The sequence below is a fragment of the Caenorhabditis elegans genome, chromosome IV, assembly GCF_000002985.6.
Source record: "Caenorhabditis elegans chromosome IV".
In the NCBI taxonomy this organism is placed as follows: Eukaryota; Metazoa; Nematoda; class Chromadorea; order Rhabditida; family Rhabditidae; genus Caenorhabditis; species Caenorhabditis elegans.
Genome location: NC_003282.8, coordinates 16,329,001 through 16,356,341, shown reverse-complemented (window position 1 = coordinate 16,356,341; position 27,341 = coordinate 16,329,001). Strand labels below are relative to the sequence as shown.

General features: G+C 35.5%; 8 protein-coding genes, 23 non-coding genes and 4 pseudogenes across 38 annotated transcripts; 15 read left to right on the top strand and 20 right to left on the bottom strand.

Annotated features, from left to right (window-relative positions):
* Positions 1–215: 215 nt before the first annotated feature.
* On the top strand, positions 216–236 carry 21ur-3330. Its single transcript, NR_066249.1, has one exon.
* On the top strand, positions 219–239 carry 21ur-12819. Its single transcript, NR_066248.1, has one exon.
* Positions 240–979: 740 nt separating this feature from the next.
* 21ur-8650 lies at positions 980–1,000 on the top strand. Its single transcript, NR_066247.1, has one exon.
* Positions 1,001–2,114: 1,114 nt separating this feature from the next.
* On the top strand, positions 2,115–2,135 carry 21ur-13909. Its single transcript, NR_066246.1, has one exon.
* Positions 2,136–2,211: 76 nt separating this feature from the next.
* On the bottom strand, positions 2,212–2,232 carry 21ur-8244. The gene has a single exon (NR_066245.1).
* Positions 2,233–2,484: 252 nt separating this feature from the next.
* Positions 2,485–2,505, bottom strand: 21ur-1957. Its single transcript, NR_066244.1, has one exon.
* Positions 2,506–2,684: 179 nt separating this feature from the next.
* On the bottom strand, positions 2,685–2,705 carry 21ur-1955. Its single transcript, NR_066243.1, has one exon.
* Positions 2,706–3,317: 612 nt separating this feature from the next.
* 21ur-3223 lies at positions 3,318–3,338 on the bottom strand. The gene has a single exon (NR_066242.1).
* Positions 3,339–4,740: 1,402 nt separating this feature from the next.
* On the bottom strand, positions 4,741–5,352 carry C35D6.4 (C3H1-type domain-containing protein; the record flags this gene model as incomplete). Its single annotated transcript, NM_070548.1, has 1 exon — positions 4,741–5,352. One exon carries the CDS (start codon positions 5,350–5,352, stop codon positions 4,741–4,743), a length of 612 nt encoding a protein of 203 aa, NP_502949.1.
* A 382-nt stretch (positions 5,353–5,734) lies between these two features.
* Positions 5,735–5,755, bottom strand: 21ur-10757. The gene has a single exon (NR_066241.1).
* An 11-nt stretch (positions 5,756–5,766) lies between these two features.
* On the top strand, positions 5,767–5,787 carry 21ur-11980. Its single transcript, NR_066240.1, has one exon.
* 21ur-3703 lies at positions 5,768–5,788 on the top strand. The gene has a single exon (NR_066239.1).
* A 1,802-nt stretch (positions 5,789–7,590) lies between these two features.
* On the top strand, positions 7,591–7,933 carry C35D6.11 (annotated as a pseudogene). The gene is made up of 2 exons: positions 7,591–7,734; positions 7,794–7,933. Coding segments are annotated over exons 1-2 (284 nt in total).
* Positions 7,934–8,772: 839 nt separating this feature from the next.
* C35D6.3 (PAZ domain-containing protein) lies at positions 8,773–9,528 on the bottom strand. The gene is made up of 3 exons (NM_070547.3): positions 9,424–9,528; positions 9,137–9,373; positions 8,773–9,077 (listed from the first exon to the last, which is right to left on the bottom strand). Exons 2-3 carry the CDS (start codon positions 9,172–9,174, stop codon positions 8,912–8,914), a joined length of 204 nt encoding a protein of 67 aa, NP_502948.1. The 5' UTR covers positions 9,175–9,373; positions 9,424–9,528; the 3' UTR covers positions 8,773–8,911.
* Positions 9,529–9,678: 150 nt separating this feature from the next.
* On the bottom strand, positions 9,679–9,699 carry 21ur-13980. The gene has a single exon (NR_066238.1).
* Positions 9,700–10,016: 317 nt separating this feature from the next.
* 21ur-2515 lies at positions 10,017–10,037 on the top strand. Its single transcript, NR_066237.1, has one exon.
* Positions 10,038–10,899: 862 nt separating this feature from the next.
* srh-224 lies at positions 10,900–14,717 on the bottom strand (annotated as a pseudogene). Its single transcript has 2 exons — positions 14,420–14,717; positions 10,900–11,234 (listed from the first exon to the last, which is right to left on the bottom strand). Coding segments are annotated over exons 1-2 (633 nt in total).
* srh-227 (Serpentine Receptor, class H) lies at positions 12,143–13,852 on the top strand (the record flags this gene model as incomplete). Its single annotated transcript, NM_070546.1, has 3 exons — positions 12,143–12,467; positions 12,520–12,707; positions 13,355–13,852. The coding sequence occupies 3 exons, from the start codon at positions 12,143–12,145 to the stop codon at positions 13,850–13,852; spliced, it is 1,011 nt and encodes a 336-aa protein (NP_502947.1).
* 21ur-2108 lies at positions 12,241–12,261 on the bottom strand. The gene has a single exon (NR_066236.1).
* On the bottom strand, positions 14,584–14,604 carry 21ur-3031. Its single transcript, NR_066235.1, has one exon.
* On the bottom strand, positions 14,585–14,605 carry 21ur-9250. Its single transcript, NR_066234.1, has one exon.
* 21ur-1243 lies at positions 14,616–14,636 on the top strand. Its single transcript, NR_066233.1, has one exon.
* Positions 14,718–14,967: 250 nt separating the features above from the next.
* Positions 14,968–16,677, bottom strand: srh-228 (Serpentine Receptor, class H; the record flags this gene model as incomplete). Its single annotated transcript, NM_070545.1, has 3 exons — positions 14,968–15,465; positions 16,113–16,300; positions 16,353–16,677. 3 exons carry the CDS (start codon positions 16,675–16,677, stop codon positions 14,968–14,970), a joined length of 1,011 nt encoding a protein of 336 aa, NP_502946.1.
* A 566-nt stretch (positions 16,678–17,243) lies between these two features.
* Positions 17,244–17,780, top strand: C35D6.12 (annotated as a pseudogene). The gene is made up of 3 exons: positions 17,244–17,426; positions 17,470–17,568; positions 17,634–17,780. Coding segments are annotated over exons 1-3 (429 nt in total).
* Positions 17,714–17,835, bottom strand: C35D6.7. The gene has a single exon (NR_000423.1). It is a non-coding gene; the product is annotated as a small nuclear RNA C35D6.7 (small nuclear RNA).
* Positions 17,836–17,839: 4 nt separating this feature from the next.
* On the bottom strand, positions 17,840–19,321 carry C35D6.13 (Serpentine Receptor, class Z; the record flags this gene model as incomplete). 2 transcript variants are annotated; one of them, NR_131667.1, is made up of 3 exons in its annotated part: positions 17,840–18,137; positions 18,369–19,096; positions 19,149–19,321. NR_131667.1 is itself a non-coding variant. In NM_001307291.1 (3 exons), 3 exons carry the CDS (start codon positions 19,305–19,307, stop codon positions 17,904–17,906), a joined length of 999 nt encoding a protein of 332 aa, NP_001294220.1. The 2 variants fall into 2 exon arrangements, 1 of the variants encoding a protein (NP_001294220.1); NM_001307291.1 differs by having other exon boundaries at positions 17,904–18,137; positions 18,369–18,974; positions 19,149–19,307.
* C35D6.6 lies at positions 19,214–19,332 on the top strand. The gene has a single exon (NR_000422.1). It is a non-coding gene; the product is annotated as a small nuclear RNA C35D6.6 (small nuclear RNA).
* Positions 19,333–19,838: 506 nt separating this feature from the next.
* srz-38 lies at positions 19,839–21,005 on the bottom strand (the record flags this gene model as incomplete). 3 transcript variants are annotated; one of them, NR_131666.1, is made up of 5 exons in its annotated part: positions 19,839–20,069; positions 20,189–20,350; positions 20,393–20,669; positions 20,716–20,803; positions 20,865–21,005. NR_131666.1 is itself a non-coding variant. In NM_001047456.1 (5 exons), the coding sequence occupies 5 exons, from the start codon at positions 21,003–21,005 to the stop codon at positions 19,839–19,841; spliced, it is 915 nt and encodes a 304-aa protein (NP_001040921.1). The 3 variants fall into 3 exon arrangements, 2 of the variants coding, with proteins under 2 accessions (NP_001040921.1, NP_001040922.1); NM_001047456.1 differs by having other exon boundaries at positions 20,716–20,819; NM_001047457.1 differs by lacking the exons at positions 20,393–20,669; positions 20,716–20,803; positions 20,865–21,005 and having other exon boundaries at positions 20,189–20,293.
* Positions 20,272–20,292, bottom strand: 21ur-14732. The gene has a single exon (NR_066232.1).
* On the top strand, positions 20,921–20,941 carry 21ur-1803. Its single transcript, NR_066231.1, has one exon.
* Positions 21,006–21,092: 87 nt separating the features above from the next.
* On the top strand, positions 21,093–21,113 carry 21ur-8932. The gene has a single exon (NR_066230.1).
* Positions 21,114–21,880: 767 nt separating this feature from the next.
* srz-71 (Serpentine Receptor, class Z) lies at positions 21,881–23,457 on the bottom strand (the record flags this gene model as incomplete). Its single annotated transcript, NM_001027877.2, has 4 exons — positions 21,881–22,084; positions 22,138–22,299; positions 22,347–22,727; positions 23,302–23,457. 4 exons carry the CDS (start codon positions 23,455–23,457, stop codon positions 21,881–21,883), a joined length of 903 nt encoding a protein of 300 aa, NP_001023048.2.
* Positions 22,009–22,029, top strand: 21ur-15455. Its single transcript, NR_066229.1, has one exon.
* A 273-nt stretch (positions 23,458–23,730) lies between the features above and the next one.
* Positions 23,731–24,977, bottom strand: K03D3.14 (annotated as a pseudogene). The gene is made up of 5 exons: positions 24,659–24,977; positions 24,512–24,612; positions 24,190–24,463; positions 23,985–24,146; positions 23,731–23,934 (listed from the first exon to the last, which is right to left on the bottom strand). Coding segments are annotated over exons 1-5 (1,060 nt in total).
* Positions 24,978–25,282: 305 nt separating this feature from the next.
* Positions 25,283–26,883, bottom strand: srz-74 (Serpentine Receptor, class Z; the record flags this gene model as incomplete). The annotated part of the gene is made up of 5 exons (NM_070544.1): positions 25,283–25,507; positions 25,976–26,137; positions 26,186–26,480; positions 26,545–26,657; positions 26,719–26,883. The coding sequence occupies 5 exons, from the start codon at positions 26,881–26,883 to the stop codon at positions 25,283–25,285; spliced, it is 960 nt and encodes a 319-aa protein (NP_502945.1).
* Positions 26,884–27,341: the final 458 nt, after the last annotated feature.

Genomic DNA, 27,341 nt, shown 5'->3' with positions numbered 1-27,341 from the left:
CAACAATTCTTCCAAACACTTTGGCCGCCGGGTTAAAAATATGATTTGTGTCTTTTATAGAAATTTTCAGTTCCTTGAATGAAACTTCAAAAAAAAAACAATGCGAGAATATAAAATATGTCAACAGCGTTTCTCAAAAAATTTGAAATTTTTTAGAAGAATAAAATTACGGTTTCAATGTTTCTTAAAAATTCAACCTCAAGTGCAGTATTGGCTGATTGTTGATTGTCGTTTTCAAGTTTTTAGTGTATTTTTACTTGAAATTTGTAGAAAAATCCAGATAAATGCAAGATTTCGCCTAAAAACGACGGTAAGCCGTAAAAAAAGATGTAACGCTTTAAAACAGCTTCGGTAGTAAAATAGCAATTTAATCAAACATTTGCATTTATCTTCAAAATACAAGTATAAATACACTGAAAACATGGAAAAGTGGTGGAAAAAGAAATGCAGATAATCGCTTTAAATTTGATTATACCTAGTAAGGAGTTTATTATCTAATTTTAGACATGCACGTAAATATACAACACTAATTGCTCATTTTTAAAAAAATTTTAATTCTCCGCACGTTTTAATGGTAACTTTTATTTTATTCTAGGTGTTTTTTGCGGAAAAATTAAAACATTAAAAATGAAAATGGAAAAAAAAATCACTAAATAAGATAAACGAGAAATTAAAACTCAAAAAGTGAGCAATTAGTGTTGTATAATTACGTTTAATTCAAAAATCTTTGTTTGAAACGGAAACTTATCAAAACAAAGCTGGGTATTAACTTTAGTTCTTATCGTGATTTATTTTCTAATTTTTTGTCAAAATTCTTTGGAAACACTGTTGGGTTTTAAAAAATCGTGCTCGTGTTAAAAACCATTGAAATTCTCTTTTGGCTATAAAAGTTGAGTGTTATAAACAGTTTTAAGGGTTTTACAAAAAATTTCAGTTTCAAAAAATGTGTTTAAGTATATTTATTCGAAAGTTTTCTCAATGTTCTTCTTGCAAACAATCGGGAAAATTGAAATGATTTCAATATTAAACTCTTGCGTCTTATCGTCATCTAAGTACTCCACTCCACAGTCAGAGCTCACTACCCTATCACCACCAGTAAGAAGTTTCTTTGATCGTTTGAGAGTTCTGGTGGGATTTCAAGGAAACTTGAATCTAACAACCAAAAACCAGGAAAAATGCTACAACGGCGAAAACACCATTCCAATTGGTCCATACCCCCTGGTCCAGGCTCAGCAATGAAGAATCTACTTCCAAAAGTCGGAACATCAGAATCTACTGATCAGTTTTATGAAGAATCGCAGCAGAAATCGAAATATCAGCATGCAGAGAATGTGAAGAAAATCGCACAGAAGACTAAAGCGAGAAATGATGCTCATGGAAATTCGGGAAAAATCAATAATCCCATTTTCAAAGAAGGAGATTCAATATTGCTACGAAAAGGGAAAACTGACAAACTTCGCGCTCAATTCCTGGGACCTTATGAAGTTATCTCAGTGAAGGAACCTAATCTCACAATACAAGTGCCAGGGAGAAGTACTAGGAGTGGAACAACAAGAACTATTGTGGTACACAAGGATCGATGCAAGATGTTTCAAAAATGGTAGGAGAAAAAAGAAGAAACTAGTTGAGGATTTTCTATTTAACTAAATTAATTCAGAAAACAGAGATCAGTGCACACTCTCACTCAACTTTCACACAATAAGTCTTCTTTCTGCTTTCTTCTTCATCATCATCAATTGTCTTCTTATTGCCTGCAATGGTTCAAAAATTTACTAAGAACCTCTCTACGCCTATGTCTCTCCTTGCGGGAATCTATCGCTAAGAGAAGGAGACTGGTCAGTCTAGCTGGGGGGGACACGACCATCATGTGTTTCCCTCATACACTAGGTTTACATATTTAATCACTTTATATTCATATTACTCATTCGTTATCCTTTTATATTAATCTACATAAATACTATATTATCCACACTTCATACCTGCTGGACATGATAACTGTTTCACTTGTTCAAGACATGCAAGGATCATCAGAAATCGTAAACACAGAACACCCTTGGAGCAGGCGTTCACAGTTACAAGAAGTATACTAGAAACTGAGTTTGGATCTTTAATAATTTGTTTTTTACAGATTGAGTATATTGTAGTATTGCCGAGTACGCAAATTACATCATGCAATGCAGACGATATTACCCATGTCGCTTCGATGTAGAACGATGTGCAGTTGAACTTATAGTACTTGACCTGCTGTTTTGCAAATTTTATAAAAAGTTCGTCAAACAGTAATTATTTTTCCAGCACTTTGAACATTGAAAATACACCAAAATGTTTTGAATATTACTAACACGTAGCATACCGTATTTCCTCTATTAGTTAGGCACTTTTATTAGTTTTGCACCTCCATTAGTTTTGCATCTAAAATCACTAATCGAAAATTAGTTTTGCATCAAATTAGGTGTTCGAAAATTAATTTTGCATGCCTTACTATGTAATAGAGGAAACACCATATTGATAGTGGAATCTAAAAATTTGTGAAAAAATATTTTAGAAACAGAGAAATTTTTTCGAACTAATAAAAACTAAAATATGCAGCGGGTCTATCGGTTTTTCGATTTTTTTTGTACATCGGAAATTGGTAGGTCATGTTTTAGTTTTGAAATTGAGGCAATTATAGTTTAACTACAATTGTAAATGAAGAAAGACGTAGAGCAAACTTTCAGAAATATGATTTTATTAACAAAGAATGAGAAACAGTGGAAGTTTTTGTTTCTTTATTTTATTTTAGTTTATAGTATTATTTCAAAAAAACAACCAAAATATATTAGTTAAAGGAAATATGCTTTTTTAAAGTTTTTATTGGCTTTTTCTGAAGTTGCTGCACGCTTAGAGGTTTTGAAATTATTTTCGTTATAAAGTTTGATGTGATGACTGTTTACTACCTGCCAATTTTAATAACCGGAAACTTTTAGAGATCAATTTTGAATAATATTTCTGCAACTTTTTTCGAATTAATTTTAAAGAAAACAAAGTTATTTCCACCTATTCAAAGATTATTTATAAAGTCTTGAGAAGTGAGTTCACTTTTACAAAAAAGATAAAATAGTTGAAACTTTGTTTCAGTGACAGTTGAGATTTACATTTAAAAATCGATTAATAACAGATTTTTTTGTCAAACCAAATTGGCTAACATCATGCCATTTTGCTGAACATTTCAAAAATGGGCCGCATTTTTCAAAACAGAAATTTAACTTTTTTTGAAAAGTTTCATTCAAACCTATTCCCGTTAACACAAACCAAAGTTTTTCGTAATTTTAAAATTATAAAAGTCCAAGGTTTCTTTAGCGAAAAGACAAATTAGTATTGAACTTATGAAATAATTGAAACGGTATATTTCTTATTCTGAAAATTCAAAATTTTTCAAAACAATTGAAATATGATAAAACTCCATGAAGAATCCAAAATCCTCTGCAATTTTATACAAAAAAGGACTTTCTATGAAAAATGATTTTTTTTTAAATAATATAAACAATTTTAGAAATTGTACTTTCAAAGATTTAACATTTTTCAGTGGAAATGCCGAGTGTTCACAATCAGCTGACACCCTTGAAGTCATGGTCTGAACTGAAACTGCAGGCAATTATGAATTATTTTAAAAGAGTTCTAAAACATATGTATTGGATTTGTAATATACATCACAACATTTTGCTAGTTGACAGCTTTTTGAAATATCTCTTGGTTTTCGAGTTATAACGGTTTAATTAATGTGCTTGATTGGCGGAAACATAGTCTTTCCATACTTTTATGACCGTGACTGTACTAGTGTCGTAGGCGTGCCCCTTGGCACCTTACGCTATTTATGTCAACCTTTATCTTACTATTGATAAGGCTGAGTCTAGTCCTAAATCCTAGCTCTAAGTGTATCTATGAGCTATATACATACCGACCTGTGGATCCTCCTTCATGTGGTTAAATATAGTTTATATATAATATAGATATATGATGAATATAATATAAGGGGGTAAATATAGGAGGGGGTTACATGTAGGACGGGAGTAAGAGACAGCCTTCCATGATGGAGACTCCCAGCTAGACTGATGTGTCTCTCCCTATTCTTAGAGGCGGGCCGTTGTGGTAAAAGATAGAGACGGAAGATATGTGTGCCTGATAGGCTCACTATCGTATCCGTCCACATCCCCCACCGTTTGAAGTGAGACGGTCCTCCGGCTCTAAAAATAAGAAGGCACTAATTTAGAAAAAGAATGATACAGTAATAATTTAGGATGTAGAATGATATAATTTTGACGTAAAAGCTAAAGAAAAATTAAAATTGAAAAAAATGAGAAATGTAGAAAAGTTAGGATAGATAAAATGAAATTTGAAGTTTGGTGAAGAGAAGAAAAATTAAAAGAAATAAGACGTCTAAGACATGTTTTACCGCAGATAACCGGGATGCTACCATATTTTTCAATTCCCGTTACATAAAATGTATGGAAAAGAATCACAAATTGCAGATGCCTGGTAGGCACGTAAACAGACAAAGCTTTACAATGTTATAATTTTGAAATAACCAAGATAGAATAAACACATTTTATTAGTCCGCAAATTAATATGAAAAGACAAAAAAACATATCCAAGAATATGAACAAAAAATTGTAGATCATATTGAAAAGTAAATATTTCTAAATTGAGTATTAGCGAATTAGAAAGATAAAAATTAATAAAAGGCAAAATTAACAAGAAATTTCAATGAAGAAGTGCTGAACAATGCCAATTTGGCAAGGAACTTGTTGAATCCAGAGCAAAAGCACGAAAAACGTCCGATTGAACATTCAGATCAATGGTAATATTTTCTGTTTCATTTGATTGATTTGAAGAAGTTGAGTCCATAGATCTGTGGATGAACTGACACCTGATTCCGTACTTGCAATGCCCAGTTGTTGAGAAGTTATTGCAAAGTACTGTTTTATAGTTACGGTGGTTTCTTTTGGTCTGTGGGAAGCGGAGCTCATGTACACTGTGAGCAAATTTACATTTTTCACCATAAGCACATTTTTGGCCTCTTCTGTGAAAACCACATAGGGATGTCTTGAATGCTTCTTCTTTCTTTTTCAAACTCTTCATTTCTTGGTGAAGCTCATCTGGAATTGTGCAAGGATCTCGGTTGGCCAATGATTGATAAGAAGTCAATTTGTGCCCAGTTTCATTTTGTTGCACAAAACGAGAGAAATCGGCTTCTTCATAAGATCCTGTAGAAGATGGTGGAGAAAGCGATGGAGGGGCAGTTCCAAATGAGAAAGCACATTTCAGAAGGTAACTGGAGAGGGAAGTAGTTTGGTTGCTGGATTCAACAGACATAGTAAAAGGTTTTGGTAGTTTCTGGAAAAATATTGATTAAAAATGATTTTGGGGAATGAATACGATAGAAGAATAAAACAAAATAGAAAACAGTAACATATACGGTAAGTTAAAAGGTGCTATTCCTTTGCTACCCGCCACTTTTTATTGAGCATTTTTATGGATAAAAAGTGCCATTTTTTTTGTATTTTAAATCATAGTTATGTCGTTTTCTAATAGTACGCTAAAAAAATAGAAATAGTATTAAAATGAACATTCACTTGCAAATTAAATTTGAAATATTAAGTTTTTTCGAATTTTCTCAAAAAAGTGGCGGGATCGAAAAGTAATAGTAACATTAAAAATTATTTTTAATAAATCAAAAATTAACTGCATCAAATAGGTACTAAATGATCAAAATATATTACTCTAACATTGTAAGGTTGCTCTAGAAATTGACACTATAAAACATTAAAATACCTTTTTAGAAAACAGCAGTTACTAAGAAAATTAAGGTAGCAAAAAAGGAACGACCACTCATGATGAAAGTAAAATGTGTGAATGACATAATTGGCAGTCTATCTTCCGGGAAAGAAATGAACGCTGCAAAAGTATCCAATCGATTGCAAGCTCCGCCCACTTTTAGGCCACACTCTATAAATGGGCGGAGCCTAACCAAGGTATCGATTGGATAAAGTTTCAGCGTTCAAGAGGTTGCCTGATGACAGGATGACAATTGTGTCATTCATGCAAACAACTGTCATCCTGGGCGGTCGTGCTCTCGTTTCCGCATTTCTTTCCTAAAATATTTTCCATTTGAAGGAGGATCCACAGGTCGGTATGTATATAGCTCATAGATACACTTAGAGCTAGGATTTAGGACTAGACTCAGCCTTATCAATAGTAAGATAAAGGTTGACATAAATAGCGTAAGGTGCCAAGGGGCACGCCTACGACACTAGTACAGTCACGGTCATAAAAGTATGGAAAGACTATGTTTCCGCCAATCAAGCACATTAATTAAACCGTTATAACTCGAAAACCAAGAGATATTTCAAAAAGCTGTCAACTAGCAAAATGTTGTGATGTATATTACAAATCCAATACATATGTTTTAGAACTCTTTTAAAATAATTCATAATTGCCTGCAGTTTCAGTTCAGACCATGACTTCAAGGGTGTCAGCTGATTGTGAACACTCGGCATTTGTGGAAACTGTGTAGAGTGTCTGTAGTCGGTATCGATCACATTTCCAGTCCCTCACCCTCTCTCCCCGTGTGTCCCAGTAAAGCATCTGAATAAAGTGTAAGAAGAAATAAGACGAACAAGTTATTACTCAAAAACCTATTTATTAGGCAACCACTCCCGTGTGGGTAGCGCAGGACTAAAAATAGGATAAAACAAGTAAAAGAGGGAAATACAGGAAAGAACATGTAAAGATGGTATTAATGGTTCTTGATGTTGGTGAGAAAACCCTCTCAGAAGAATATGACGGTGATGATGGTGATAATAGACTAACTAGTGGTTCAAACAGTAATTATATAGTTAAATCTAACAAACAGTTGGTATATTGGCACGTAAGGAAAGAGATACGTGGGTTTCACCTGAATTGCATCGCAACTAACGTATTCGAACCCGGCGCCCGTGGTCGGTAGACTTGGCATGGTGCCAAGGAGTTAGAGACGCGTGGGTCTCGCTGCGGGCGCGCTACCGTAAGGTGGCGCGTGTTTGAAATACGAATACTTATAATTAGATTTATATCTTGGTGAATACTGAACGGATTTGAATGAAATAAAATGTAATAAAGAGATAATAATTGGGGGAATATTCGACAGTTCTAATATTGGTTAAGAATAGTGGGCTATTCAATGTGGAACCGATATTAGAGTACTGTAAGGTTGTTGGGATTGATCTTCAAAGGGCAGAACCGACAACAGCATTTCCACTGAAAAATATTAAATCTTTGAAAGTACAATTTCTAAAATTGTTTATATTATTTTTAAAAAAATCATTTTTCATAGAAAGTCTTTTTTTGTATAAAATTGCAGAGGATTTTGGATTCTTCATGGAGTTTTATCATATTTCAATTGTTTTGAAAAATTTTGAATTTTCAGAATAAGAAATATACCGTTTCAATTATTTCATGTTCAATACTAATTTGTCTTTTCGCTAAAGAAACCTTGGACTTTTATGATTTTAAAATTACGAAAAACTTTGGTTTGTGTTAACGGGAATAGTTTTGAATGAAACTTTTCAAAAAAAGTTAAATTTCTGTTTTGAAACAATCGTGGAGAACTCGGATTTTCTGTTCAGTCTACAATATATAACCTCACTGGATAATGACCAAGTAATTCAAATTTTGTCGAACGAGAATTTGAAATCTGCAAAGTTACCAAATGTGTTAGTTAGTCTTGAAGAAAATCAAAAAAAAATACATAAAGGGACTATTAATATGAATTTCAGAATATAATTTCTCGAAGAAGCTACCGCGAAGTGCTTGTTCACAAAAATCCAAAGTTATCTTATCAATACTATTTTCCATTTAAAATAACTCATGTTACAAATGCTGCTTTTATTGGAGACTATTATGGTGAGTGTCCACATAGCGTTAGTGTGGGAGAAGCCCAACGGAAAATGAAAACTTTTTATAGAAAAATAAAATACGCGGATTTTACTCGTTGGATCATATTTTATCAGTCAAACGAATGCTTCAAGTGCTTGTCATCTACTGGAAAACAATTTTTACTAAACTTTCACGTATTTTTCCTTTTTAACTCAAAGTCGTAATTCTTCCCATCGCCAGTGTCGGAAATCAGTTTTGCGTATTCGGGATCGGAACTTGCTCTCTGATTTTGAGTGGCCAGTATTTTCTGTGTGTTAGACGTACCCGGAAAATGCTTTGATCTTGTGCTCATTTGACATGTTCCAGCAAGTTTCCATTACTTTGAGGGCCAGTTGGTAATATGTCTTGTTGAGCATGACATGTTGCATTAAAGGTTGCATGGAAACTCCAGCTTCATCCATAATTCGATCAGCTTTTTGATGCATTCTGCCACAAGTTCTCTGTTCAAGATGCATGGACCAGAAGCACTTCCGCTCAGAGTCAAGCTGTAAGCTGCCAGCATTTCTTTTGGAACAGTCTCACAAGCTTCATTAATAATACGATTGGAGCCTTCAAAAAAAAATTTTTTTTAGCTCAACCGTGTATGCGTCAGTTCTCCGGTATTGTGCGCTATTGCCAATGGGGAAACCAAAGAGGGAAGAGGAAGACCAACCAGGTCGCTAAATTTCTCCCCTAGAGAAACTAAATTCTTCTATCTCTAAAAAAGAAACGTTATCGGGATGCTAAATAAGCCCCCTATCCCTATTTTTTCCTGTGAAGACCCAAGCGAAAAAAGTGGAAAAATGTTTTTGTACGCGAACACTACATTTGATACGATACTTGTACTATTACTTCTTTTATTGCGAGTTTCTGATTATTAGTGTTGTTCACAAAAAAATCTTTAAAAATACCAGTACATCACCAACAAATTTTTTTTTAACTTTTGAAAAAACATAGAGTATTGATAGAAAATGATAAATTAGATGATCATGACGGTCACCAACTCGATTTGCAAGCAGGTGCCTGGGTTGCGGCAAACGAATGCCAGTGGCCATTCGGGTTTGGTGAGTCGAGTCCCATGACGCTCCTGGTACCAGTTGACCACAGTTGTACGTCGGCGAGGCGGTCCGAACTCCAGGCTGGCACTAAAAAATAGGTCAAGAACTGATAATGTGGTATTAGAAAAAGTGAAAAAAAAACTTACTCTTTTTGGCGGAGACGCAGGATTCCTTGGTCCACCATTCCGTTCAGGGTGACAATTTCGACTCTCCCCAATCGGCCGAGAAGATTGTTGACTTCCTTCCTGGAGCATCCTAGATCCTGGAGCTTGCGCGCATTGTATACCGTATCAAATACGTAAATTCACCTATTGATTTCCGATATTAAAATCATCTCTACATAATCGAACAAAATTAAGAACAGTTTCAGAAAATAAAAATTTCTGTAAACAGAAAATTGTTGTGAATACTCTATTTTTGTAGGACCACAAACCTTATTTACTATAAGACACATCTGTCAGGGATAAGTTTCGAATATTAGAAAAGATGTGATAGATAGCGGAGAAAAAATAAAGGGCAACCACCAGTCGCCCAGAATGAAACACATAATGACTGGTTGGCTGTCGATATTTATATCATGCACCCTCTTCATTCCCAGGAGAAAGCTCCGTCCATATTCAGACAATGCACATCTCCACACCTAGACTAGGTCAATACAATGACAATTGTATGATGTTCTGTGTATAATTGAATAAGTTTCCGTTTCAAACCAAGATTTTCAAACAATGGCCTCCAATGAAAGCAGTTTTTGTAACAGGATTTATTTACAAAAAAAAATGTTTTTTTTATTTGAAATAAATTTCTTTAACTTTTAGGGAAAACTGCATAGAAATTACCCTTCAAGCCGTAGTGAACAAGGTTCCATAACTTTAAAGCCCTCGACAGTTTGAAAAAGACATGACAAAATGGGTATTTTACAGGTTTTTCTAATTTTTGGTTTATCAAAACACTTTTACAAAAAATTGCATTTAAAAGTTTCCTGTTTCATATTGCCCATATGTGTTGACAAATGTCAAGAGACTACGTTCTCATATGGTAACTTTATTTCCACGTTGTAAATATGTGATGTGTGAAAATAAGTACGTCGGGTACGTCTATCACACAGAAAATACTGGCCACTCAAAATCAGAGAGCAATTTCCGATCCCGAATACGCAAAACTGATTTCCGACACTGGCGATGGGAAGAATTACGACTTTGAGTTAAAAAGGAAAAATACGTGAAAGTTTAGTAAAAATTGTTTTCCAGTAGATGACAAGCACTTGAAGCATTCGTTTGACTGATAAAATATGATCCAACGAGTAAAATCCGCGTATTTTATTTTTCTATAAAAAGTTTTCATTTTCCGTTGGGCTTCTCCCACACTAACGCTATGTGGACACTCACCATAATAGTCTCCAATAAAAGCAGCATTTGTAACATGAGTTATTTTAAATGGAAAATAGTATTGATAAGATAACTTTGGATTTTTGTGAACAAGCACTTCGCGGTAGCTTCTTCGAGAAATTATATTATTTACTAATCTAATAGCACTGAGAAAATTTGAAAAAAACCAGGATTAGTACTGTTTAGTTTCAGGTGTTAATCTGATAGTGAGTAATTCAGTGTAGAGAGCAAGGAATAGTTTAAGTACAGTGACTGGTTTTATTTGTCTTTAACTTCATCTTAACTACTGTTTCAATTTAAAAAGTGATGAAAAATGATTTAACCAGAATAAAGATTAGTAGTATCCATATGCATTTCATTCAAAAGTAGTCATCATATCCGGACATCAGCTGGTAATACAAAAAAAAAATTCAGGAAATGCCTAGACTAGAGGTGCAAGTCAAAATATCATACTCCAGGTGAAAAAAAAACACGAAAACTTAATTTTATTTTTATTTTTAGACACTGTTAAAACATGTTTACATTCAAAACATGCGATTTGGCGCCACTACTCCATTCATCGAGTTTGAAGCTCTACCGAAAAGATGGCGACGAGACAAGTTCCGTTTCAAACATCTCTCAAACCAACCGAGAATAAATTCCCGGTACGGCTTCTGCACAATTAGCATCAGAAATACGGCCTATTCCGCTCTAAACAAACTTTAGAGTTAGAGAAAAAGCTTATGAACGCCATAATCTTGCAATTAGCAATCCCATTTTTTATCATCAATGTTCCACTGATGTATTTCACGTGGTCACCGGTGTTCTATGCCATGGTAAATAATGTTATGTATATAATAATTGCGACTCATGGATTTATCTCAACAATTGTCTTACTTCAATGGAAAACGTGTCAGGCCACATACCGCCGCAGAAAACTGGAAGAAAGTCGAATAAGAAGACTGTACCCGTGTCGAGTAATACGAGCCGATTTGCCTAGAAATCTCGAGGAATATTGAGTCTTAATTTTCTCACTGACTTTCGAAGATTTGTTGTTATTTTTATTAGTTTGTTTCTTTGAAAGCATTTAATGCCGAAAGAATAATTTGATGAAAAGAAGTATCGACAAGCAGACATTGCTGGAAAATACAGTCTGAAATTTGGATTTACGGTGAAAAAAGAAGGGGGAGTAGAGAATATTATGGGCCGACACCTCACAGGTTACACGCGTCACCACATGTTTTTAGCGGCGCGCGGAACCCGTGAGACGTCGGTCAATATTATAATTACCCAGATGTGAAGTTTTGCGAATTTCGGGACGTATCGCGCTGGCCACGAAAGGAATAATTTCCGCGCGCAAAAAGGTGTCCACCTTTAGGGGGTACTGTAGTATTTAATTATCTTTTTACCCATTAAAAGCCTGCTCTGTTTTTTTTGGAAAACACCTGAATTTTTACAGTATAGCAATGAAAATTAATTTTTTTGCTGAGTAGTATCAAACTTCTTTCAGCTGAAAAATATTCTCACTATCCGTCTACTAAAATCAATTGTCAATACAAAATAAACACGTTTCCCACTCGATCTCTGAAAAATCTGTCAGACGAGTGGTGCAGAAGTTTAGAACAGTCATGGATTATATCTTTGTAATTTCTGCTTAAACGCAATGATTAAAAAAAACCTTCTGGCGCAGGTGAAAAAGCAGTCGGAAACGAATATTTGGCAGAGCCGAATGTGACAAATCACGTTTTTCCTGCACATTATTGACTATATCGACTGATTTCTTGTTAAATGGATACCTATTGCTCACCTACCTACAAGAATACATATTTCGACTCGCCGGAGTTTTTTGTAGAAGCTCTCCATGCTGTCGGATTTTTTTCAATTCCAGTCAATGTTCTTGGAGGCTATTGTATTTTGTTGAAAACTCCGAAAGAAATGAGTTCTGTGAAATGGAGTCTTTTTAACTTACAATTCACATCATTTGTTCTTGATTTAACGCTATCTTTTCTATGCACAGCGTACATATTTGTTCCGGTGATGGCTGGTTATGGAGTTGGAATAGTGGACATAGATACTGCAAAATATGCATATATTATAGTCACAGTGGTTTTTAGTTAGTTTGAGAGGAAAACAACTTTTTTTAGAATAATACCATTTTGTTCCAGTTACCGGATGCGCTATTGTCGTTGTTGTGGAAAATCGGTTGTTCATTTTGTTGATAAACCCACAAATATGGAAATACGCTAGATATCCGTTTTTAGGATTCTTCTACTTTACGGCTGTAGCCACTTTTGTCCCAGTTTATATCGGAATGGCACCAGGGATTGAGTATAAGAAAGAGTTCGTCATAGAGGTAATTTTAAATTCAAAGGTTTTGGGAGAGGGCCTAGCCTACAGCCTAGGCATACCATAGTGGCCTATTTCCTAACTCACTTAAGGTCTATACAAGATCTAATTAGGTCTATGTAACCTACGGCCTACCATCGGATTAGAACTAACAAGCCCCCGACAGATGTAAGTAGACGTAAGTAGCATACGAAGTAAACCTATGACCTAACAATAAGTAGCTTACAAACAGCTTAGACCTTTGTATGGAGGCCTAAGTAGATATAGAGAGCCTGATAAGGCCTTATAAGCCTACGACTCAAGTAGCCTACGACCAAAGTAGGCCTAAGTAGATATAAAGATCCTGCAAGCTAATAAGGCTTTATAAGCCAACGAGTTATGAAAGTAGCCTACGACCAAAGTAGGCCTGAGTAGCCTACGAGCCAATTAGACCTGACATGCTTACGCAGGCCTAATCAGCCTTCAAAACATGAGGCCCTACGTGGTCTATGATTTAATTAGCCCCACCACCAAAGCAGATTCAATAAGTCTTCGATCTGAATAAACCTACAGACCCTAAGACCTGTATATCCGCTACCTCGGAAGAGCTAAGCAGTCTAAGTTATCCTCCGAGCATGCTCCAAACACTGTTCTTATAACAAAACTAAATTTCAGTCCCTTCCTTGCCTACCTGATGCAGTTCGTGCCCTTCCTCTCTACCTTGCCGTTGAAAACAAATGGCAATTTCTGATATGGACCGTAGGTGAATCAACTCTATTCTGCGTCACTTGTCTTGCACTCTTCTTACAAATCTACCGTGCTCTTCGAAAATATGGCGAAGTCCGTTCCAAACAAACCCTTGAGCTCCAGAAAAGGCTATTCAAAGCTATATTTTTGCAATTGGCAATTCCATTTTCCATCATCTCTATGCCAATGATTTACTACACCTATACACCGTTTTTTAATGCTATTTTGAATAGTATCATGTTTATTACAGTCTCGTCCCATGGATTTATATCGACAATTGTTATGCTTATCGTGCAGAAGCCGTACCGAGAGTTTATTTTAGGAGGATTTGAGAAGTTTTTGAGACGGAAAATGCCTCGTGATCTTGATTTGGCGAGAGCTTCAAATTTGGTTAATTCAAGAGTTATGACTAATCAAATGTTTTGAATGAAATAATGAATTACAATTTTTTATTGATCGATTTGATTTTTCTTTTGTTTTTCGACACACATTTTGTGTTTTTCAACATCACATGAATAACCCCATTATCTAACTTCGAACTTGTCAATGTGAGGAACTAAATAGTTGCGTTAATTAACTTCATATCTAGTAGACAAAACTAACAAAATGTTTCTTAAAAAACTCACATCATTAGTTAGCATGCAAAATATCACCACATTCATCACATAATTACTGAATGCAAAGCTGATGTCAGCTATCTAGCTTCTCCCAACTTTTTGGTAACAGCTTCCAATTTCCTATCCTGTTTGCGCGCCGAATGAAATTCTCATTGGAGCGCGCTCGCATCGTTTCATTTTCTTCATTTATTTTTGTTTTCTGCTCCCATTTCAGCTTTTTCAACCAGTTTCGCTCATTCGTGTCGGTTTTTCACCAGTACTGTACTTGTACTAGTTGAAAAAGTGGTTTAGTACTGGAACTGTATGGTTTTTTGTTCTTGACGTGCCCCAATAATCAAACTTGATAACCGCCTTGGAAAAAATACTTACCAATAACGAAAGTTACTCCAAAATATAACAACGATCCTGTAGTTCTCATTAAACTCAAGCTACACCCCGCGACTTCCGGGTAATACATGTAGGGAATACTGAAGAAGCTGAGGTAAATGTGAGATACAGTACTCCAAAAATGCAAGTTTAACAGTAACATTTTCACTGGCTTCATTTGTTTCGGAGTTTTAAATAGTATACAATAAAACCCAAATGTTGATATAGGGACCTCGAAACAGGATAGGAAATTGGAAGCTGTTACCAAAAAGTTGGGAGAAGCTAGATAGCTGACATCAGCTTTGCATTCAGTAATTATGTGATGAATGTGGTGATATTTTGCATGATAACTAATGATGTGAGTTTTTTAAGAAACATTTTGTTAGTTTTGTCTACTAGATATGAAGTTAATTAACGCAACTATTTAGTTCCTCACATTGACAAGTTCGAAGTTAGATAATGGGGTTATTCATGTGATGTTGAAAAACACAAAATGTGTGTCGAAAAACAAAAGAAAAATCAAATCGATCAATAAAAAATTGTAATTCATTATTTCATTCAAAACATTTGATTAGTCATAACTCTTGAATTAACCAAATTTGAAGCTCTCGCCAAATCAAGATCACGAGGCATTTTCCGTCTCAAAAACTTCTCAAATCCTCCTAAAATAAACTCTCGGTACGGCTTCTGCACGATAAGCATAACAATTGTCGATATAAATCCATGGGACGAGACTGTAATAAACATGATACTATTCAAAATAGCATTAAAAAACGGTGTATAGGTGTAGTAAATCATTGGCATAGAGATGATGGAAAATGGAATTGCCAATTGCAAAAATATAGCTTTGAATAGCCTTTTCTGGAGCTCAAGGGTTTGTTTGGAACGGACTTCGCCATATTTTCGAAGAGCACGGTAGATTTGTAAGAAGAGTGCAAGACAAGTGACGCAGAATAGAGTTGATTCACCTACGGTCCATATCAGAAATTGCCATTTGTTTTCAACGGCAAGGTAGAGAGGAAGGGCACGAACTGCATCAGGTAGGCAAGGAAGGGACTGAAATTTAGTTTTGTTATAAGAACAGTGTTTGGAGCATGCTCGGAGGATAACTTAGACTGCTTAGCTCTTCCGAGGTAGCGGATATACAGGTCTTAGGGTCTGTAGGTTTATTCAGATCGAAGACTTATTGAATCTGCTTTGGTGGTGGGGCTAATTAAATCATAGACCACGTAGGGCCTCATGTTTTGAAGGCTGATTAGGCCTGCGTAAGCATGTCAGGTCTAATTGGCTCGTAGGCTACTCAGGCCTACTTTGGTCGTAGGCTACTTTCATAACTCGTTGGCTTATAAAGCCTTATTAGCTTGCAGGATCTTTATATCTACTTAGGCCTACTTTGGTCGTAGGCTACTTGAGTCGTAGGCTTATAAGGCCTTATCAGGCTCTCTATATCTACTTAGGCCTCCATACAAAGGTCTAAGCTGTTTGTAAGCTACTTATTGTTAGGTCATAGGTTTACTTCGTATGCTACTTACGTCTACTTACATCTGTCGGGGGCTTGTTAGTTCTAATCCGATGGTAGGCCGTAGGTTACATAGACCTAATTAGATCTTGTATAGACCTTAAGTGAGTTAGGAAATAGGCCACTATGGTATGCCTAGGCTGTAGGCTAGGCCCTCTCCCAAAACCTTTGAATTTAAAATTACCTCTATGACGAACTCTTTCTTATACTCAATCCCTGGTGCCATTCCGATATAAACTGGGACAAAAGTGGCTACAGCCGTAAAGTAGAAGAATCCTAAAAACGGATATCTAGCGTATTTCCATATTTGTGGGTTTATCAACAAAATGAACAACCGATTTTCCACAACAACGACAATAGCGCATCCGGTAACTGGAACAAAATGGTATTATTCTAAAAAAAGTTGTTTTCCTCTCAAACTAACTAAAAACCACTGTGACTATAATATATGCATATTTTGCAGTATCTATGTCCACTATTCCAACTCCATAACCAGCCATCACCGGAACAAATATGTACGCTGTGCATAGAAAAGATAGCGTTAAATCAAGAACAAATGATGTGAATTGTAAGTTAAAAAGACTCCATTTCACAGAACTCATTTCTTTCGGAGTTTTCAACAAAATACAATAGCCTCCAAGAACATTGACTGGAATTGAAAAAAATCCGACAGCATGGAGAGCTTCTACAAAAAACTCCGGCGAGTCGAAATATGTATTCTTGTAGGTAGGTGAGCAATAGGTATCCATTTAACAAGAAATCAGTCGATATAGTCAATAATGTGCAGGAAAAACGTGATTTGTCACATTCGGCTCTGCCAAATATTCGTTTCCGACTGCTTTTTCACCTGCGCCAGAAGGTTTTTTTTAATCATTGCGTTTAAGCAGAAATTACAAAGATATAATCCATGACTGTTCTAAACTTCTGCACCACTCGTCTGACAGATTTTTCAGAGATCGAGTGGGAAACGTGTTTATTTTGTATTGACAATTGATTTTAGTAGACGGATAGTGAGAATATTTTTCAGCTGAAAGAAGTTTGATACTACTCAGCAAAAAAATTAATTTTCATTGCTATACTGTAAAAATTCAGGTGTTTTCCAAAAAAAACAGAGCAGGCTTTTAATGGGTAAAAAGATAATTAAATACTACAGTACCCCCTAAAGGTGGACACCTTTTTGCGCGCGGAAATTATTCCTTTCGTGGCCAGCGCGATACGTCCCGAAATTCGCAAAACTTCACATCTGGGTAATTATAATATTGACCGACGTCTCACGGGTTCCGCGCGCCGCTAAAAACATGTGGTGACGCGTGTAACCTGTGAGGTGTCGGCCCATAATATTCTCTACTCCCCCTTCTTTTTTCACCGTAAATCCAAATTTCAGACTGTATTTTCCAGCAATGTCTGCTTGTCGATACTTCTTTTCATCAAATTATTCTTTCGGCATTAAATGCTTTCAAAGAAACAAACTAATAAAAATAACAACAAATCTTCGAAAGTCAGTGAGAAAATTAAGACTCAATATTCCTCGAGATTTCTAGGCAAATCGGCTCGTATTACTCGACACGGGTACAGTCTTCTTATTCGACTTTCTTCCAGTTTTCTGCGGCGGTATGTGGCCTGACACGTTTTCCATTGAAGTAAGTAATCACCTTACTTTTCTTAAATACGAAATGAAACTTTAATACAAATGCATTGTTTACAGGTAATTGGTCCGTTCGGAGTCGTAATGAAATCAATAGGATGCGCTATTGAGTCTACTCTAGTTTCGACGCTTTTGAGATTCGGAAAGCCGGAAAAACCGCAAAAAACAAGTGTCGTTGCGATTGGACGGCTGAAAGTTTCCAAATAGCTGTCAATTTGAGAATAAATATGTACAAGGGTTTTGTTACAGTAAGAAAGAGATTTAGCTTTTATTTCAATCTTTTATTTCAAATTTCAAGATTTTCAGAAGAAGTCGATACACATTTTTTATTCAAAATCTTTGTTGCGTGGCAAGCTGAGGATGAACATATGAATGTTGACTGCCTATCAGTTTTTTGATAAATTTTTTAAACTTAAACGAAACCATCAAAGTTATCAATTTTTGCCTGTTGCAAATCAAGTAGCACATTTGTATAATACACGGTGTCACCAACAAATAATATATAATAACCGTAACAAAAATATTCTTATCTTGTATGAAATAGACAATGAAAACCAGAAATGTCTGGAAAAAAAGTTATGATGGATTTGTGATCACATCAAACAAATCATAAGATTTTTGATATCTGGATCTTGCATCGTGCATTTTTGCTGACGATTGCAATAAATTTGTAAAGGGTGGCCCATGATTATGGTGACAACCTAGCTTCTTCATAAGTTTATAAGTTCATAAGATAACTTCATCCTACCAAGCCTACCTAGCTACCATCAACCTACCTACCTACCATCAACCTACCAAGTTGGCTGCTCCTCCAAAACTTGTCAGCCAGATAATGTACTTTCGCAGGTTACTTTGATAAAAAGAAATTGCTCGCTTCCTTCCAAAAATGAATGATAAAATGTGCAGAATATTTGCAACAACTATCAAGAAACAAAGAATATGGAAGTCGGTCAAATCGTTCGGATGTTGATAAAAAAGTTTAATAAAATAGTGAAAAACTTGAAAAATGAATAGTATCCAATAAAAGTGTATTGTTTTCCTTCTGATTTTTCTATGAATTTTCCGAAATTTTTGCTCGAGTCTTGGGAAGAAGCAAACTATGAAGAATTGAACTGATAGAAGGAATATGATCACGTGGTATGTTTGGGCTACAATATAAATGGGATAAGTGAAGATCCAAGAGATAATCCCAATTACTTCAAGGAAAATGTGCAATTTGGGTTGTTGCAAGATATCATCATACGTTAAAATGTGATCACACTCATTTCCATTTTTCAATCTTTTTTCATTTTCAAAGTGATGCCAGCGTAACAAAACTTGAGAAATGAACATGAACAATAACAGGATGGTGACAATTTTCATTGCATGGAAAATATGAGTTGTTATTGGAAACAGGAGGTCCTGAAGAAAATTCGATTTTTGGAGCAATTTTGCGACAAATAATGAAAGAACTAATTTCAGTTTTCCTGTAGAAATCTTTTGAAAAATCAAATTTTAATTCTTATGCCTAAATGTGTCTTTTGCTGGAAAAACTCAAGTCAATTCGTCAGCCGAATAAAAAAAATAAAACAAAACCTTTTTATCGCGATCCTGATTTTCATTAAAAACGTACACGTAAAATAAGTGCCCGATAAAATACACGGAGCCCAAAATATTATAAAACCAAAACCAGAACACATTGTCATTTTTGTCAGAAATAACGGATGAAAGAAGACGCTCGGTTGTTGAGTTCATAGTTTTCAGAAAATCTTAGCGACGTTGCAACAGATTTTTTCCTCGAGGCAGGTGAATCAAAAACTAATAGAAAAATGTCGGATTTCCATTAACAAGAAAGTATTTTTTCGCACATTCTGCAGACACAATGGAAAATGATCATAAACCGTCAAACATACATACGCTTTCTTCAGGTGATCGATCGGTTTGTGCTCCTATTTTATACAATTGAATTTTTCTAACAGAAGATAATTCCGAATTCTCTATTTCTGTGAAACCACATCAAATTGTTAATTTTAAACAAACAACATCTCAGCAATCAATCTCTCGTCAGCTCATATCTCGGTCATGTTTTATTTCAGTCAGAAAACTTTAACTGAGATCACGTTTGTTGGGTCTTCCTATACATAACGTAGCTTTTAGTTTCTCCAAAAGCTTTCGGGGTATTTGCTGTTAAAGTGGAGCTGTGGAGCACTAATAGAGAGTATACGGTCTGCAACAAAATATGTATATAGTTTCAAACTTTTCATCAACACATATTTACTATACCTTTTAAAACCTTTGTTCAACATGAACGTTTTCTTCAATATCGAATAACACTCTTATAAATTTTCTAAAACTGAACCCTGTGAACAAAGTTTTCATGTTCCGTTTGTTGCATCCAATATAAGACAATTCAACTATCAATGGTGTTGAGAATATATCAAGCCCCGTCGTCGAGACCAACATAATCATTACATCGAGTGAACCCCACAAACAAGTGAGAACCAAAACTATGAACATCTGAATAGAGATTTTGATATTGCTAGGAGAACAAAAAATACTAAATTCTTAGCAAAAATTTGGTTTTTGAATAACTTTTTTGTACAAAATCAATAGTTTCGGTCACATGAACAACTTACAAATTTAAAAATTAAAACAGTGATTGCCTGCCAGAGTATAAACCTTTGAGGTGTACTACGTTTGACTGACACTAAATTGGACAACTTTCTGACGGAGAAGTACATTGGGACATGTAATATTGCCGATAGTATAGAAAAAATATTGAAAGTGAAGAATATTACCTAAATTTTCAGATTTGTGTTGAATTAGAAAAACAATATTACAATGTAAATAGTTTTGAATCCATTGCTCTCTTCTTTTGCATCAACAAAAATGAAAACAAAAATAAAAATGTCTTTGATAATAAACACAAGATACAAAGCCCATATGTATTTTGGTGCCTGCTTCTGTATTTGGACTATATAGGGTTCGCTTGAACTGATGAAATAGAGTATGAATCTTTGAAAGGATAGGAGAAATGTCAAAAAAGAAAAAATCTGGGTGATTATGTAAATGATGTACATTAAAATTAGAGGTAGCAACTTGAAAAGTCCGGAAAATCTATAAAAGTCATTTTTTTGTGTTTTAATCGAAAGAATACGATTACCTTTCAAGTAGACTAAGACACGCAAAAAATATCATAGCTATGCAGAGGAAAAAAACGTTTCTTGTCATTTGATAGAAATGATTGACTGCTGGAAACAGTAACGTCTGAATTACTAACTTTTTATATGTCTGGGCACAACACTTAAATACCTCTTGATCCTGTTTCCGATTCATTTTAAACACGTACACATAAAATGGAAACACAATCAAAAACATGATAATTGAAGCACAAAAAATGATTGCATTGACATATTTGACAACGTCCGGCATATCCGTGGAAATTTCGTCCATGAGTATTTTTTTAGAAGCATTAATGTACCCACAAACTTTACGGTTATAACCAGTAGGCAAAAATATTTCTTGACAGGTGATTTTCAGTTTTGATTTCTGGTTGAGCTATAGCACAACAAGTAGACATCACATTTCATTCACCTTCGATCTATGAAATGTGTCGTTGTAGCGATAATTTCACGTGGCCTAAAAAGTTCGAAAACTCGGCCAACGACTTCTCTTTGATTTTTCACGTGAGATGCTTCTGAAACTTGACGAGAATAATCTTGAAAAAAGCTTCTATAGTTCCACCCAGGGCTGGGACCAAAAAAAATTTCGGACCAAAAAACAAAAAACAAAAAATTTTTGGTTTTGATTATGGACCAAAAAACAAAAAACAAAAAATTGACATCCCTGAAAAAACCAAAAAAAACCAAAAAAAAAACCAAAAAAAAAGTCAAAGTTTGGTGTACTTTGAACTTTTTTGAAAAAAATCATCAAAACCCGTTGAAAACCACATTTTGCTACAAGATATTTTTAAAATATTAAAGTGTTTGAAGTACAGGAAGGGAGGTTTTTTTTTGGATTTTTTGGTCCAAAAAAACCAAAAAATCAATTTTTCGTCAAAATACAAAAAAAAACCAAAAAACAAAAAACCAAAAAACCAAAAAAGTCCCAGCCCTGGTTTCACTGTGGCGATTTTGAAGAAAACGATCGGTATCCATTATATGAGGCTCGCCGAGTTTTCTTATTTTACGGCCACGTACCTAGTAATAACCGCTTTGTGAATCCAGTAGTGAAAAAACATGGTTCATTCAAATTAAATAAATTTTCATCAATTCGTAAAACATCTTGTGAAATCATCTTATTGTTGTATTAAAATGGATCCATGTGAGTCATTGAAAATAAAGTCTCAAAACTTCTGCAATTTTTCCGCCGTCCACAGTGTAAATTTTGTCAATGTTACAAACAATATACACAGTTTCAATGATAAACGGAGTCGTAAGACTATCGACACCACCAGTAATAGCTATTAAAGCATATAGTGGGAATTCTGAGAGAAATATTAGAAAGATCACAGTGATGAGTGGTATGTAGATCTGAAAATTAAGCATGTGGTTCCCGAAAAATGCAAGTGATAGTGCAAATTTACAACTTTAAACATCACTACTGTAGTTATTAACCAAAATATGTATATGTAGAGGTTATTCAGTTGAGTCGACTCCAAATACGCAAGCTTTCGAATTTTATTCAAGATCGAAAGATGCAACAATGAAGATAACACTGAACTCATTGCCATACAAAATAAAATAATCTTAATTGGAAATAAATACTAAAAAAGTCAATATATTTACTACTCACTGCTTGAATATAACCCAAGGCAGACGGTTGCATATCTTTATCGACTGTACACCCTATCCCCACATAAATGCCAAATTCCTTAAACACCAGAAAAATATACAAAACCCAAATTTTGTTTAGCAAGCCTTTTCGAACGGACGTGACATACTGCCCAAAAATTGGGAAAAAATGTCCCAACCATTTTTCAACAGCAACTAAAAACACTACGATGTTGAATGTTTGGCTGATAATGAATAAAAAATAGCATATTGAAAAAGTTAGGTATTTAAATATGAAAAACCGATTATTTGTTAAAATTACACTGGCAATTAATGGTATGACAAGATAATAAAATATTCTGACCATTGCAAAAAGTCGTTTTACAACTGGATAGAGAATGTCCTGAAATTCATATACTAGTTTTGGCTCAACGTCCTGCGTTTTAGGCTCCTTGCTTTAAGTCCTTAGTTTTAGGTCCCTATAAAGTCCTAGGATCCTATCTTTAGGCCCCTAGCCTTCGGGCTCCTAGCCTTTAGGCACCTAGCCTTTAAGCCACTAGTCTTAGGGTCCTAGTTTTTGGCCCTAGGCCTTAGGTCCCTAGTCTCTAGGCCTCTAGACTTTGTACCCTTAGCCTTTGGCCTCTAGCCTACAGTTAGGACTCTACGCTAAGGACTCTAGCCTTTAGGCCCTTAGCTTTCGGTCCCTAGCCGCAGGCCTCTAGCCGCAGGTCCCTAGCTTTAGGCCCTAGCTTTAGGCCCCGAGTCTTAGGCCCCTAGCCTTAGATCCCTAGTTCTAGGCCCTAGCCGTAGGCCTCGAACCTCAGGTCTCTAGCCTTACAATTAGGCCTCTAGTCTCACTATCAGGCCCCTCTAATCTAGCTATCAGGCCTCCCGTTTTGGGGCTCCAGCCGTAGGCCCTTATATTTAGGCTTTACTTATAGTTAGGCACTAATGAATTTCCATCATGATCGTATTACCTTCTGATCTTGTTCTTCATTAATTTTGCAAATGTACTTGAATATTGGGAATTCAAGTATGTAACAGAACATTATTAGTGCAAGTAAGAACATAGAACTGTCATTCAATAAATCCGGAAATTTCAATGACGAAAAATCAGCTTTGGTAGAGTTCATAGCTTTGTAGTAAACTGGAAAAATTCGATATAAACAAGTGAAGAGCTCACCTGGCTTTACAGGTGAATTTTCTGCATACACTTGTAGCCTTTTTTGTTGCAGCAAGCGACGTGAAACATCACACAAGTAAACTATATACTATGCTGATTGTGAGGCAAGTGCGCTCTACCGATCAGACTCTTTTTGAGCCATTTTCAAGTAGAAGGTCATTTGCCGGGCGTTGACCGATGTTCAGTTTGCTGATTTCACAGATGTCTTGAAGTCTCCAATACATCATTTCAAATAAAGCTTCAAAAATTCTCTAAATTTTCTGCCGTCGATATTATAGATTTTGTCAATGTTGCAAACAATATACACAATTTCAATGATAATGGGAGTTGTGAGACCTTCTACAATAAAAATTATATATATCAATAACTGAATAGAGTATTGAGGGAGAAAAATAAAAAAGATTGTAGTGAAAAGTGATATGTAGATCTGAAATTTGTTCATGTTTTTGACGTGCTCAAGATTAAAGAACAACTTACAACTTTAAAAACCACTATAAATATTGTTAGCCAAAATATGTATGTGTAGAGGGTACTCAGTTGAGTCGAATCCAAATACGTAAGCGCTCGAATTTTTTTAACAATTGGAAAATGTAACAACGCAGATAACACTGAGAATATTGCCATACAAAATATTATAATCTTAACTTGAGGTGATTTTGAAAACGATTTATTCACTACTCACCCCATAAACAAGTCCCAAAATAGAAAAAGGGTTGTAAATTTTGTATTGATATTTGAGAATGCGCCTTGTCACAACATAAATACTTATTTCCTTCAGCACGTGCACAATATACAAAATCCAAATTTTATTAAGAAAGCCATCACGAGCTGACGTGAGATAGGGCTCGAGCCTGGGGAAGAAATTGCACAGGCATTTCTCAAGAGCAATGGAAAATACTAGCATTCCAAAGGTTTGGTCAATTATGAATAAGCTACAGTACATTAAGTTGATTAACCTGAATGAATGGAAAATCTGATTTTTGTATGTAGAATACAGATCTTACGATTCATATTGAATGATTAAAAAGACAACCAATGATATGAAAAATATATATGATGTTCTTGCCATCCAGAAAAAATTCTTGATAATTGGGTAGAGTTTGTCCTGAAATTCAAGGGTTAATCTTTTGTGATTGTAAAAAATTTATAGCTTTTTTTGAATTTTTAAGGATGTTTTCAGTTCTGCAAGTTGAAAAAAAATGATAATCATTTTGAACTACAATCCCCGCCATAATTGTCTGAATATATTTGAATTCTCGCCAAAATATTTCTGATGAAATTTGAGTTCCCGCCAAAATATTCATTTTTTTTGTTTTGCTCTTCATTAGTTTTGCGTGTATACTCAAAAATAGGAAATAAAAGTACATAACATAACATCAAAATTGCGAATAAGAACATAAAGATGACATATAAAAAATCCGGAATTTTCATCAACAAATCATCGGCTTCGATTGAATAGGTAGAGTTCATAACTTTATGGTTAGATAGAAAAAATCAATATGCACAGGATCACCGATTGAGCACTGATTTAGCACTTGGCAGCAGCAATTTAGCACCAAGTAACATCGATTGAACCGGTTGAGCACCGAATAGCTCCGAATATCACCTGGCTTTACAGGTGAATTTTGACTGTTTAACATACGAGCACAACTTTTTTCTCAATGTCAGAAACGGCTTCAGCAGGATTAAAAGTAAAATAACTATGTTTAACAAGAAAATAAAATGAAGATTTTATTTACAATCCATGTTGAAATTTGCTATAACTTTATTCAGTGTTACGCGTGGGTAACGCGTGACGTCTTCTTAATGTCAAACAACACTCTGAAAAACATGCTCCAGTTGAATTTAGTTGTTCGCCTTGAATTCCATCTGTTACTTCCCAAATATGGAATTTGAACTATCAAAGGTGTTGTGACAATATCCGTTAAGACTATTCCAAATGTAATGTCGGTGATAGAACTGGCCCTTATGAAAAGGTAAATGCACAGAAAGACGGATTGCTGAAAAATGCCGAATTACAATGAAAATCAAGTAATAACTAGGGCGCTTCCATGTGAGAGCGGCGCGGCGGAAGCGCCTCCGCTGGCCTCACGCCGGCCCGCTGTCGCCAGTCGCCGCTGTGTGTGCGCAACGAAGTGAGATAGGTAGTTATTTGGAAGCTGTCGACACCTTCCGCATCTCGGCGTACATCGAGAAGCTTGGTGTGTGGGCAACGTAGTGCGAAAAGGTAGCTATTCGGAAGCGGCCGACACGTTTGAGGTTTCGCGCCGCACTGTACATACGGATACTTGCGGCGTTAGTGGCGGCGTGAGGCCGGCGGAGGCGCCCGACTGACGCCCGACCGGCGCCCTCATGGAAGCCCTAGTAATAACCAATGTCAGCTGCGCATTTTCTGTAATTGAAATTGAAAGTGAGACTACAACCTCAAAGGTCACAAATTAGCAATGAATACATGCACTAAATCTTACCAATTTGCATATGAAAACTGTCAATGTCTGCCAGTAGATATACTTTTGGACCATACACTGCTGAGCAGAATCCACATGTGACAGTCTCCTAGCGCTTATTATTATTGGTATGTAGAATACTGTAGACAGAAACAACAATGCATAAAGAACCAATACAACTGTCTGAAATTTAGCTTCACTGTTTTAAGAGTCGTGCTTTCCATAACTAACAATAAAATAGATTCCAAAATGTGTGAGACCTTCTTCCTTGTTAAACTCGGTAAGCGAATACACTATAATTAGTACAACCTCCTTTAAAAACATTACTAAATAGAGCTTCCAAATTTGCTTGTTGATAAAGTCTTGGACAGCCGTAACATATTTTTCGGCGCCTGGCGGGAAAAAGTAGATCAGGAATCTTTGAAGTGCAAGAAGAAATGTGATCAGGTGAAATGCTTCAGTGAGGAGGTACAGAGTAAATATAAAAACAACGGCAATTGCGAAACACAAGGCGCATATTAGACCGCTAGAAAATAAATGTATTTTAAATTGTGACAGGCTCCGCCTATATCTTATAGTTAGCTTCATACTTTTTATAAGAAAAATGAATGGCCAATTTACCAAACATCATCGAAGACACAAACAAGCAATATGAGATTTTAACGATCTTGTAAAAATGATGGACCGTGGGATAAAGCAATGTCTGTAAAAAAATGTTTTTCAGAAATGCTTTTATACTCTCAACAAATAGCCTTGCAACTAACCTTTTTGTCCCTTCTCTTATTCAGTTTGAATACATATACATAAAACGGGAATACGAATAAGTACAACACAACAGATATCAAAAATAGTGAATGGAGTCCTACATTAGCAGCTTTCATAAAATTTAGAGCAAACTCAGAGTTTTCGAACATAGTTGTCACGTTCATTGCGGATATCGATTTAGAGAATAAAACTTAAAATATGAAAATACTTTCACCTGCCTCTTGGAAACCATGCAAAACTGAGAGAGTTTATGATTAGAAACAACTTATCAGTAATTTGCGATGGGGGTCAGTGATTGGTGGGGAAAAAGGCTGTGAACTACGGATTTCAGAGAATTCCAAATTTATATTAGTTTTCTGATCACGCGCTTCTGGCTTCCCCCATATTTTGAAATGTAAGAGTTTTCCGAACTAGGCCATTTCGACTCGGCAACGGCCGGGCTCTATTTACGGAGCGTCCGTGTCGCGTCGCGGCTTGGTTCTTATTGAATAAAAGTATGTGTTTGTCCGTGTGAAATACACTATTTTTTCACGTGTAGTCCGTCAGCAATTGTCAATGGAGCGCGAAAAACGCTATGAGGGAGGTCAGAATCCCGTTTTTAGCATACAGTTGTTGGATACAG

Coding starts and splice junctions, on each gene's coding strand:
- C35D6.3 (NM_070547.3), bottom strand. CDS start 9,174: ATGGTGGACCAAGGAATCCTGCGTCTCCGCCAAAAAGA. Junction 9,078..9,136: donor CTGCGTCTCCGCCAAAAAGA/GTAAGTTTTTTT, acceptor CCTATTTTTTAG/TGCCAGCCTGGAGTTCGGAC.